Source organism: Rhodamnia argentea, chromosome 6, assembly GCF_020921035.1.
Source record: "Rhodamnia argentea isolate NSW1041297 chromosome 6, ASM2092103v1, whole genome shotgun sequence".
NCBI lineage: Eukaryota > Viridiplantae > Streptophyta > Magnoliopsida > Myrtales > Myrtaceae > Rhodamnia > Rhodamnia argentea.
This window is the reverse complement of record NC_063155.1, coordinates 26,004,713-26,017,167: the sequence shown is the minus strand read 5'-3', so window position 1 is coordinate 26,017,167 and position 12,455 is coordinate 26,004,713. Positions and strand designations below refer to the sequence as shown.

Sequence of the window (12,455 nt, the reverse complement as noted above, 5' to 3'; positions counted from 1 at the left end):
AGTCCATGATTATATTGAATAAATTAAAAGTTCATGAAATATATTATACAACGGACCAAAGTCTAAGGACCATTTATATTATTTCCTCTTATAAGAACGCGGTATGTGAACCCTCAATCCATGCCATCCCTCCTCTCTTTTATGGGGCCCACCAACACCGGCTTATAATCCACGGCTTGTCATAACTTGTAGCTACTGATTTTAGGCATGATCACATTCATTGCGTCTATGTAATTGTTACGTTAAATTTGGACAAAATCATCATAAGCGTGGGTGCCGACAAATGTGTCCACTATTCTAGCAAACATGATCATCATGGTGAATACAATAAATTATGTCGTGCGTGCGCGATATTAAAAGAAAGAAAGAAAGAGACGCATCTCACTACTTAGATATTCGATTGTTTATAAATCATACTACGAAAGGTGAGAAATTTACCATATAAATTTACCTGCTATTGTAAAAGATTTAAACCCAAAATGCTTAGCAAAACTTCCTTATTTTCATTTGTCCGACAATTGCTAGGGTAATACAAACCGTCAGCAACAATTTTCATGTGGTTAGTTTAACAAATCACCTTTTTGTTCCTTTTATAAAACTATCGTATGGTTGAAAATTCAAAATTTGTTTGAGCCAAATCTCTACTTTTTCTCCCTTTTTTTCTTAGGCTATTTCGATTCTCTATTTTATTTTTTTACTTTTCTCTTTTTTGGGAGCTTTTCTCTTCAGATTTAGTCTAGATCTGGAAGCTTCTCTCTCCCACTTTCAGAGAGATTTCTATCCCATTCTGGTTTAGATTTGGGGTTTTTTTGCTTGTATGTTTTCGGGATTTCGCTTTTTTCGGATTTTGTTGATGAACAAGTCCAATTTCGAAGGAGATTGGAAGAATTTCGTGAATGTTTCGCTCTCACAAGTGTCGGATCTGTGCTCATTTAACCTTTTTACTCTATTTGGTGGTGGTTTTCGGGACGCCAAACCTAGTTGCACACAGCCAAAAGGCAAAACCGTAGCAATAAATGGAGATCTCGGTGTGTGCTCATTATTGAAAACGGATTCGTTGATCATGTGATGATTTTGGTGTGAAGAAATCACGGTGTGCTCTTTGAGCGTGCAGCCCATAACCTTATTCCGACAATTCCTCTTGTTATTTGGAGCTTATTTTGTTTTGAAGTTGCATGGAATCTGTCTTTGTTTGCAATTGAACAATGATATTTTTCTTTTGTATTTCGAGAAAGTTAATGAAATGTTTTTTTTTTAAGTCATCAAATAAGGTTATATTGCACTACGCATTTATCATGCTCGTGACATGTAAAATTTATAATTTGAAAATCAAATATTTTCGCATATAGGTCTTAATACACATGTTAACAACACCTTAAATTTTTTTAGAACTGCCCTTGGGGTTGATGTAATTATTACAAGGGAAAAAATATCCAATTAGTCCTAAACCTATTATAAATATGTCAATTCAGTCATAAACATCTCAATTTTACGAATATTATTTCAAAACCCGTAAGCGAAATTCAAATTTAATTCTTTAGATTAATCTTCGCTAGAAATCGCTCTTGCAATGATCCGGTCACGAAGGATCGCCGATGATGACCGGACCGCTGCATCATCGATTTTCGACGAAAAACCACATAGGATTTCGGAATTTCGCATAGCAAAATTAAGAAGTTGAAAATTGAATCGACGTTCGTATAATAGCTTCACGATTGATTTGACAATTTTCCTTTATCAGTCACCGCTCTATTGGCTTGAGACACGCGGGCAACTCATCTTCCCACAAAAGCCAAAAAGACCAGGCGGAGGCTGCATTTAGGGAGAAGAGGAACACGAAATATAGTTTGATTAAGCGAGCTTTCTTAATCGACAGACACCTAATACGAGGATCTTCTTTTATTTAATGGACGTTAACCGGCCTTCCCCACAAGTTTGTTTCCCCAAATATCTTATTGCCCTGGATCGACAGATTCTAGAGCAGATGTCCACGTAATTTATTTTAATGAATATTTATCACGTTTGCTTCTTGTTTGACTCTGATCCTAATTCTTTGTTCTTTTTGTTTTTTTACCTTTTCTTGCGCTTGAAAGACGGTGAACATGGAACCATTGAATTGACCACATTATCGCTATCTTTCGTCGATTTTGGGTTCCCCGTCCCGTTGAATTCAGAAGGTATTAAATTCAAATACAACCGATTGATACCAAATTTTCAAACCGATCATTTTCAATCCATTGAGTCTTCTTTTCGTTGTTTACTTGGCTTGCGCTATTTTCACTCATTTATTAGCTTCTGACTCCCCCCTTTTATATTGAATTGATTACGTTATCCCTAATGGGTCTCATTCTTGATTTAAGATTTTTTTTCCCATCTTTTTTTCCTCGGTTTCTCTCATTTCAATTTTGCTAGAGACAAAACTATCATGCTCCTCTCAAACAACATTTACTGAGGTCAAATTTTGGTCCACTCTTGATGTACATTGAATTGATTATGTTATCCCTAATGGGTCTCATTCTTGATTTAAGATTTTTTTTTTTTCACTTACCTTTTTTTCTTCCGTTTCTTTTGTTTCAATTTTGCTAGAGATTAAACTATCATACTCCACTCAAACAACATTTATTGAGGACAAATTTGGGGTCCACTCTTGATTTAAGATTAATGCTTGCCTTCTTTTTTCGTTTTATGCTTTTCTTACTCCATTTGGAACTAATAATGTAACGAAATTAAAACTGAGAAGATAATGAGATGTGGTAAATTTGTATATTGAGGACTGTAATTGAATATTTGTATCGCGAAATTAATGAGAGAGATGACAGAAATAAATGCAGTTTTATGGATTAACCAGATTAAAAAAATAACAAATTGATGAGAGAGAGAAGATTATTTGGGTAAGTTAACAAGAAAAAAGTAATGTATTAACCAACCCCGGGGGTGGAAATAAGGTCGCCCTTTTCCTTGAGTTTTTTTGTTTTTTTTTTTTGGCCAAAGAGGGATTTAACCAAGATCAACCAACGTTTAAGTACGAAGGATTTCATTAAATTCAATTGTTCAAGTGTATTTGGGGGCATGTAATTGGAGTAAGCAATAATCTATTCTTGCATTTTTACAAGATTGACCCACGATGTATCGATCTCACATAAACTCCGACACCCAACCTCCCCTACTACGCCCTGCGATCTCGACCCTAAAGGGCGTCTACGCGTTTGAATTCGTGAAACATTTGTAGACAATTACGATATATTTCATGGTTTAATAGATTATGGACCATCCAAGTCCTAAGCAAATGATACCAACCTACCTATCGACATTGTACTTTAGGATACCTAGTTAGAGTCACCCATTTCATGTGGCCAATCAGGACCATCGCTAGAACGCGGACTTCAGCAATCGAGGCACATTGAAACCACGAACAAAAATTAACAATCGAGTCGCCCCGGTTGGTTCCTGAATGTGATGTCGCGACGCATGACTCAGATTCAAACCAGATTTCCAATTCTGAATTCATTAGTATTGAAGTTATGGTGCTGCTTTGTGATACTAATGAATGTTATGTACTTTTTTTTGGTGTCTATCTAGTCAGCTTGCGTGTCTGACTAAGATTCTTAAATTTGGGTTAAACACTGATGTAACTGATAACAAGTCTATCATCTATCATGTTATAATTTTTGGGAGATTGGATGATAAAACCCAAGATCCGCCGAATTATTTTCCTTTTTCTATTCTTAAGACTAGTGAGAGATCGTAGGCCCGCACCCAATGGCCATAAAACAAATTAAAAAATGATAAAAGAAAATAAAAAAAAATCACGTGAGCGTCAGCAATACCACGCAGGATAGTCGATGTCCATGTCATCAATTTCCGATCAAAATTAGCCGGATAGACTCACTTGGCAAAATATATAAAATGAAAAAAGTACAATGGAAGTCCTAAAACTTGTCACGAAAGTGCATTTGAGTCCTAAAAGTTTCAGAAAGCGTAATTAAGTCTTAAAACTTGTCATAAGAGCGCACTCGAGTCTTAAAACTTTCAAAAAGTGCAATAAAGTCCTAAAATTTGTTATATTAATTTAATCAAGTCTTTTTACTAGTTGGACTTTTTGAAAATTTTAGAATTCGAATGCACTTTCGTGACAAGTTTTAAAACTTGATTGAACTTTTTGAAAGTCTTAGGACTTATTTATACTTACATGACAAGTTTTAGGATTTCCGGTGCACTTATTCTTAAAAAAATTTAGGACTAAATTGACACAATTACAATAAATTTAGGACTTTTTTGATAATTTTTCCATGAGAGATCAGCTCTTAGGCAAAGCCATTATTGAAGTATAATCCTATGCAAGTAGGAAATTGTAATAATACATGTTATTCTAGGCCGGCATCATTGACATAGGTAAATTTTTTTTTTATATTTTTCTTTGCTTTCCTTTTTCCTCAATCGGGTCCACCTCGTTGGCCGCCACGGAGGAAGAAGTAAAAGAGCAAATGATAGACCGGGACTTTGAATGGATTCTAACGAAAAAGTCAAGAAAATCACAAAAATTCGGAAACAAAGTAATGACAAATTGCTCTCGTTGAGAGTCGAACTCAAGACCTCCCGCTTACTAAACGGGTGCTCTAACCAACTGAGCTACGAGAGCCGGTTGGCTATGACGCACCAAATTTTATTTTTGTATGTGTGGTGACAAAATTTACGTGCGCTCCGTTGAGTTGCTTTCGCGAGAGCACTGGTAACGAGCCCAACCTCTTACGCCCCAAAGAACAGAGGCACGATGGGTCCAATCGTCTGAAAGTCAATCCATCATCAACTTTCCCCACTCAAATTTAATGGATTTCTCCATTTCAACAGAAGAAACGTACGCATCATATCACTCACAAATGATCTGTAAATAGATGTTTCGGTTCGGGGTTTCATAGCAAGACTGGGTCGTGAGCAGCAGGACCTTGGCAACTCGGCCAGGCTCCTCCTCCCACCTGCCTCTTTGGTCAACGTTTCTTCACCTTTGTCTTTTCCGGTCCACGGAGTCGATCAGGGTTTTACGAGCGACTCCCTCATTTCACGAGCAGCATGAAATGCTTGACCCCCTCTTCTTCCAATCTTCTTCCATGTTTTTTGAACTTGCATTTATTTTCAAGGTGGGGTGCTTTGCACAGTCAGTCTTGTGACCAAGAGAATCGCCAATGCTGTGAACTCAATTCCGCATCCTATGTGCATGTACGTATCCATATCCAGTTTAGTAGATCAGTATTGATATGTGTAGCGTTACTCGTTACTCATGTTGATACCAATCAGTCAGTCTGACTAACTCGATAAAAAGAACAGAACCCAAGAATCGCAGCATCAATCATCAAAATCTTGAGCAATCCTTGAGGTAACCCATCGCTTATAAGCAGACTCTTTAGAGGTCTAGACAAGAGAAAATTCAGGATAAATATTCTAGATAAAAAAGAAATAATAACATCTATTGGCATGACTGCTTAGTCTACATGACTTGGAATTTCAAAGAGAATGACATCTCTAGTCTGTTGAAGTAACAGGTTTATTGGACAATCAAACGACAGATTTCATGCTTATTCACTTGACCATCTTCACCAAACTAAAATGGAAAAATGAGAAAGAGTGCCCCTTGTGGAAGCATGACAGGAATTGCTATGAACCCTTGAAATTTCCTGGTTTTCATTCGGATACAAAACGGTGAGACAAATCACTTGTTGCTTTAAATCATAGCTGGAAACAAACGATGGAAAATCAAGCATATCAAATGGTGAATGAATCTATATGCCAATTGTCCAAGTTAAACTGGATAACACTAATCTCTTGCAGACGCCATCTCTACTTGGAGTAGTTTTCAATCATTATAGAACGGTTGATTCGTTTGATATTTTTCTCCTTACACCAAAAAAGTTCGACAGAGAATCCAGAGGGACAGCTGCAGTCACCGCACTCGTATAGAAGTAAAACCAGCCATTTTACTAAGAATCAAGATTTGAGAAGGGAAGTTACTATAAGAATAAATGATTGTCTTGACTAGCGAAAATATGACACACGCAAGCCTCGATCAACTTGAAGCATATGATATCAATCTACCTCAAGGAGCACAATCCTGTGACAGATCCCGGGTTCAATATGTACAGCTAAGTTCCGGAAAGGAAAAAGGAAGCAAACCCATCATGTAGCCTCAGAGATTCAATCAAAAACTTTATTTCCGCAGCAAATAATGTATTGCACTTGACATCGAAAGAATTAAAAGATCAAGTCAAAAATTGTAACATCACGAAGATACAAATACGTCTCTTGCATCTAGTTCTGCATAGAATTCAGGGAGATAAGACACCAAATATCAGCTGCAAAGTCAACAAGAAGCCACGCCGGCACAACCTCAAAACATCACGTAAGTTCTGCAACAAATAAAAAAAAAAGACTTTAGACAGATGCCCCAAAGCAGAAATATACTAAATAAGATGTAAGCACCTATCAGCTCCAAAATGATGTATAACAATTTAACAAATGAGAATAGCAAATAATCGGACAGAGAATGTTCTTACATATTTTGTTGAAAGCAACAATGTCGCAGCTCTGGACATATTCATTCACCGGCTCAACCGTAAGATGGTCCTCAATGAGAGTGTCGACCGAAACCAAATCGTCCACAATGGTCATCATAATTTGCATTTTCTTTATACCATAGCCCACAGGTACGAGCTTGGCTGTGTGACATTAAATATTTATATCAGAGAGCAGGTTCTTCAAGGTGGCAGCACCAAACATTCAATAACAAGAGGAAAACATATGTTTTTCACATCCCTAAAATACGTGTTGTTTCAAAAGTAACAAGTACATACCAAAATTGTAAATAATGTTTCATAATCATGCAAGAAAAACTCATCCTATCTAAATGGACAAAAGGACCTAGTGCGATTAATTAAAGCCAAGGACAAACAAAGGGAACAGAACGTACATGCTCCCCAAAGCAACCCTTCCATTTGGACACTTCTTACTGCTTCCTCAAGCTTTTGCATGTTAGTCTCATCATCCCATGGCTTCACATCCAACAGCACCGACGACTTTCCCGCTGAAAATAAGTATTGAATATTAGGATCTCTGTTTATTGTCATGGACTCAATTTTCTAAAGCATATGGTAGATCAAGCGAACAGTCCTTAGTGCTTCGGTGCGGACCAAATTGCAGGCATCATACGAATTAGGCTATTTTTTGTGAATTAAAAATATAATAGATAACTGGAGCAAGCCATGGACAGCCTCCATCGAGACAATTGCATAGATTTCCCACAAGACAACATGATTTTTCTACTGTAACTTCACATCAGAAACCGGTTTTTTTCCTGATATACAACAATGCCAAAGCAACTTGACTAATCCAGATGCCAAAGGAAACAAACGCTGAGCTTTGAATCATTCTCTCCTATGTGTATATAAAGTACTCACATTCTTTCTTCTTTCCAGATGCCTTGACGGCAGCTGCACGTTCCTCAGCAGCCTTCTTCTCCTCTTCAGTCTCTTCACCAAACAAATCCACATCATCATCATCATCATCCTCTGCAGCTGCAGACTGCAATAAGCAAGTTTATATTATGGTAAGGTCCTGTATTTAGGTTTCACAATCATGCTTTAAAGAACATAATCCCATCGAACTTCTGTTTTTAAAGTAAATCTTTCAACAGAAGAACAAAAACAGTAATAAAGCATCTATCAAACTGCACACCCCCCCAAAAAAAAAAAAAAACAGAAGCTTGCCTTTGTGTCACAAACAGGGGGAGTTGCCACTGCCTCCTCAGTGATTGGAGCCAAACCCTCAACAATAACACCACACCCCTCTTCAGAAACACCACTGGCATGGGTAAAGTGTTAAACTTTATTAAGGAAGGGAAAAAAAGAACCAACTTAGAACTAACAAGTAGATGCTCAATGCTCAGTCATATGCCTTGAGTGATGAAGTCAAGATGAAAAAAAAATTAAGGTGTCACCAGAACTTACGAAATCCTCAATAGAGCCTCAATGTGGTTATACCACCTAGATACATTGACAAATTCAGATGACGGGGCCTTCGGAAGTGCTGCATGCACGGTGACGTCATCCTTTGAAGCTTGGTACCTGACATAGCAAGACACAGGAAAAACATCTGCACTTGAACTCATCTATTGTTTTCTTATTCGCAAAGATGACGGAGAAGATCAAATACTAACCCAGTTATGTAGCTACGTGTGAGGAGGTATTCATCGAGCTTCTTCAGTCCTGATGCCAAGCCAAGGTCATAAAATGCAACTGCCATTGCTTTCCCGGAGAGAGATTCTTTATAATCTGCACACGCACGTGAGAAGATTATAAGCAGTTAGCACTGAACATGAACAAGATGCTTCTTTGAATTACCACCCTAATGCCCAAATCATAAACAAGTGGAACTGAATTCTCAACACAGATTTCCCTCCCTCAATGATAACTACCACATAAATTAACTTTGCCCGCCCACTTCTTCGAGAACACCAGCATCATGAATCAAACAGAAGAAAGATGCCCTTTTTAAATCTAGTCCGCAGTCAGATCTTGTCAACTCCTAAATGCGTTATCAGTCACCATCGTCGATTCATATACTCGATAAATCAACGACCTTTATCGTCAAATAAGACTCGTATCACTTAACTTCTTGAATCTACAAACGACGGAAGATTGCAGGAAAAGCAGAAAAAACGATCCGATTGCGACGTTCCCAGAAAAAAGAAAGAGGAGAAATATCGAGAAACCACCTACATTGCAGAGAGATGATTACCTGAAGAAGCAGGCGAGGCTGCTGGGACTTGGTGCTTGGGTGAGGAGGCGAGGGACTTGGTGCGCGGGCGAGGAGGTGAAGTTATGTAGATTAGGGTTTGCCTCAAGGGAAGCAAAGAAGGGCTAAGAAGGTACGAGGATAAAAATAAATAAATAAAAAGGTACGAGGATAATTTTAAGGAAAAATTCAAAAAAAAACCTGAAGTCCTTATATTTTCTCAAATAAAAACCCACAATGAACCGTATTTCAAATAAGAGACTGAAATGTCATCATTTTCTCAAATAATGGCCTGAAATGAATATTATTTCAAATAAGGGCTTGAAATGATCATAAAATCTCAAAAAAAGACTAATTTCGGGGACATTTTAGTCTTTTTACTTATTTAATTTTTTTCTTTTTTATTATAAATTTTTTATCTGTTTTCTCAAAAATTAAAAAAAGAAAAAATGGACGTACACAGTCTGGAGGGGCAGCCCTCCCACTTGTGACCACCACTGGAGGGCGATAGGCGGGGCAAGCAAAGGCTCGGGTCGTCGGTGCCTCGGCGAGGGCCAAAGGCCCTTGCTAGCCTTCGCTGCCCTCGTCGACCCCCCACCAGCAGTGGGCCGGTGACCAGCCCTCCGGCTTGTGTGTGGGCTTTTTTTTTAATTAGGAAAAAATAAATTAATTAAAATGTGAAATGACGAAAACACCCTTTAGGTCATATCCTTTTTTGAAATATTATGACTATTTCGGGCCCTTAATTGAAATATACTATATCCCTTTGGGCCCTTATTTGAAACAAAGTTCACTTTAGGTCTTTATTTAAAAAAATAAGAGGACTTTAGGCCATTTTTTGAATTTTTCTCTAATTTTACGAGTATATTTTACTTTTTCACTTTAATGAATATCACTTTAATTTCAATGGTCTGTTGAAACAATCTCGGGATGAGAATTCTGTTGAGGGCGGTAGGTTTTTCTATTTTGTTGATTTTTCCTCACTGCCAGAGCAACGTATAATAATAACGTTTTTATTATATCATCCCGGTCGAAAGATTTAATTTGCAAAACCAACTCCAAACACGCATGTCGATGGGTGTAAACTCTTTTATTGCGATAGTGGTCACAATCGTTTTATTTATGAGGATTAATACCACGAAAAACTTCAAACCGCTACACCTATAATAAATTTATTCCAAACTATTTTTTTACCACTAAAAATCTAAAATTGGTATACTCGTAACAAATTTATCCCAAGCTATTTTTTTACCACTAACATCAGTCGTGTATAAGACTGATTATTATTAAAGAACATGTATACTCGTGCGAGTCTGTTTCACTACTTTCTCGACCTCGTGTGGCTAGCTGCCAAGGCTAGGTGATTGGCAAAAGAAGAAGAAAAAATAAAATAAAAAAGAAATAATAGTATAATAAATAAATACAAACAAAATCAAACATATACTAGATTTAAAAATTCATAATTTTTTTTTTACTTGAGCTAAAGTCATGAGATTGAAATCATCCTCCAAATCAGATCCAAAAAATAGAAGACGTTTTCAATCAAATATCACCAGAAAAAGGAAAACTAATAATTTTCCTAAAAATTTATTTCCTAGAAAGTTTTATCTTTTGTCATGAAAATTTTCGTCAAACAAATGCATCATAAATCGGTAAAATTGAAAAATTCATCAAATTGATATCCATACAATAAGTTTAGCACTAAGTGAATAATTTTTCCTCCTAATCTGCACAGGTAATGCGTATTATATCTTTAACTACCAAGGCAACTCCATAGATTTAAAGAAGCAGTCGCGATGATTAGGGATTACCATTGGGTTACTAAGTGTGGCTAGATTGGTAGCACTTCCTCATTCCTATTGTTGCACGCTAATTTGGAAATCATAATTCCATATTTTATACGTCCTTCTTTTTCGTTATCTTAGAGTGCATTTGTTTAGGGGAGAATTTCGTGATAAAGCACAATGCTTTTTGGAAAGGGTTAATACCACAGAAAATCTCAAATTAATATATTTGTGACAAAATTCATAAATTATTTTTTTAATCACAAAAAACCCCAAACTAGTACTCTTATGATAAATTTACCCCAAACCGATACCTCTATGACAAATTTACCCTCCGTTTTTTTTTTTGTAAGGTAAGTATGTATAGAACCCTCCGTTAATTTTCATTAAATTTAACAATTAAAGTGCTAAGTTGTATGACACGTGACAATTAATGGATGTACCGGTTTGTTCTATTTAAATTTTTTCATGGTATCAATTCAATTTAATAGATGGTAAATTTGTCACAGGTGTATTAGTTTAGAATTTTTAATGGTCAAAACAATAGTTTATGATAAATTTATCACAACCATACCAGTTTGAAGTCATTCGTGATAAAAAAATAGTTTGGGGTGAATTTGTCACGGGTGTATCGGTTTGGAGTTTTTCATGATATTAACCCTTCCGAAAAATCATTTTTCAATAAAAAAATTCCTCTTCCGAGGTTAGGCATTTCATTTTCCCAACTTTAAAGCATCCATATTTTCTTTGACCATACCGTTGACCGATCATTTTTGACAACCTAAACGCGTGAGAGTCGAGAAAATTATTTGGCGAAAAATTCTTTTACTTGAATAAAAACACCGTGAAAAAAGTCCTGCAAAAAGTAGCCGGGCCTAGTTTCTCTTTCCTCTCCATCTTATCTCCACAAAGCTTTTATCTTTCATGTCCACGAAGGAAGATTTGAGCTAGATCTCTCCCTCCCCTCCCTTTGTTCCTTTTTTAAAGCTATTTTGGTTCTCTATTTCATTTTCTTGCTTTCCTCCCACTTGAAATTTTTTCTCTTTCGATTTAATCATGCGAAAGCTTCTCTCTCTCATTTTAGGAATATTTCTATCCCAATTTAATATAGATTTGAGATTTTTTGCATGTACATTTTCAAGGTTTTGCTTTTCTCGGGTTTCGTTGGTGAGGAAATCCAGTTTCAAAGGAAATTAGAGAAATTTTGCGAAGGATTCACTCTCACATGTGTTGGAACTATGATAGTTCAACTTTTTTACTCTGCTCGACGATGGTATTAGGTACACCAAATGTAGACACGCATCATCGAAAGGCAAAGCCATAGTAACAGATGTCGATCTTAATGTGTGCTCATCACTAAAGAGTGATTCGATGATTGGTTGCCGATTTTGGTGTGAAGAAGTCATAGATGTACTCTTTGAGTGTGTGACCCATAATCTTATTCTAATGATTCCTCTTATTATTCGAAGCATGTTTTGTTTTGAAATTGTATGGAATTTGTCTTGATTTTTTGCTGACCAGCGATGTTTTTTTTTTTTTTTTTGGTAAGGTAAGTATGAAACGATGTTTCTCTCTTGTATTTTGAAGACGTGAATGAAATATTATTTATTTCGACAAAAATAAAGTCTTGCCAAAGCAAATACGAATATAAAAAAGGAAGAAAACATAAAAGTGTTTGTTTGTTGATCTAGATTAGACAAATTGGTTTGCAGCTACTCAGGGAACAAATGACAACCATTCTCTTTCTGGCTCTATTTCTAACAAGAAATAAAATTTTTTATTGCTATTTCATAGACGAGTTTCTAAGTAGAGACGCACGTTTGGTAACGATACAAAATTTAAGTTCCTATAACATAAATTTGTTTGATAATAACATAGAATTTCTATGGT

At 36.4% G+C, this 12,455-nt stretch overlaps 1 protein-coding gene and 1 non-coding gene across 3 annotated transcripts; both read right to left on the bottom strand.

The window, feature by feature from the left end:
* Positions 1-4,565: 4,565 nt before the first annotated feature.
* TRNAT-AGU lies at positions 4,566-4,639 on the bottom strand. Its single transcript has one exon. It is a non-coding gene; the product is annotated as a tRNA-Thr (tRNA).
* A 1,534-nt stretch (positions 4,640-6,173) lies between these two features.
* LOC115727621 (elongation factor 1-delta-like) lies at positions 6,174-8,898 on the bottom strand. 2 transcript variants are annotated; one of them, XM_030657877.2, is made up of 8 exons: positions 8,785-8,898; positions 8,204-8,318; positions 7,995-8,111; positions 7,755-7,848; positions 7,446-7,569; positions 6,959-7,072; positions 6,546-6,707; positions 6,174-6,398 (listed from the first exon to the last, which is right to left on the bottom strand). In XM_030657877.2, coding segments are annotated over exons 2-8 (699 nt in total). In that variant the 5' UTR covers positions 8,290-8,318; positions 8,785-8,898; the 3' UTR covers positions 6,174-6,396. The 2 variants fall into 2 exon arrangements, with proteins under 2 accessions (XP_030513737.1, XP_030513743.1); XM_030657883.2 differs by having other exon boundaries at positions 8,766-8,894.
* Positions 8,899-12,455: the final 3,557 nt, after the last annotated feature.

Coding starts and splice junctions, on each gene's coding strand:
- LOC115727621 (XM_030657877.2), bottom strand. CDS start 8,289: ATGGCAGTTGCATTTTATGACCTTGGCTTGGCATCAGGACTGAAGAAG. Junction 8,112..8,203: donor ACACGTAGCTACATAACTGG/GTTAGTATTTGA, acceptor TTGCTATGTCAG/GTACCAAGCTTCAAAGGATG. Junction 7,073..7,445: donor ATCTGGAAAGAAGAAAGAAT/GTGAGTACTTTA, acceptor ACTTATTTTCAG/CGGGAAAGTCGTCGGTGCTG.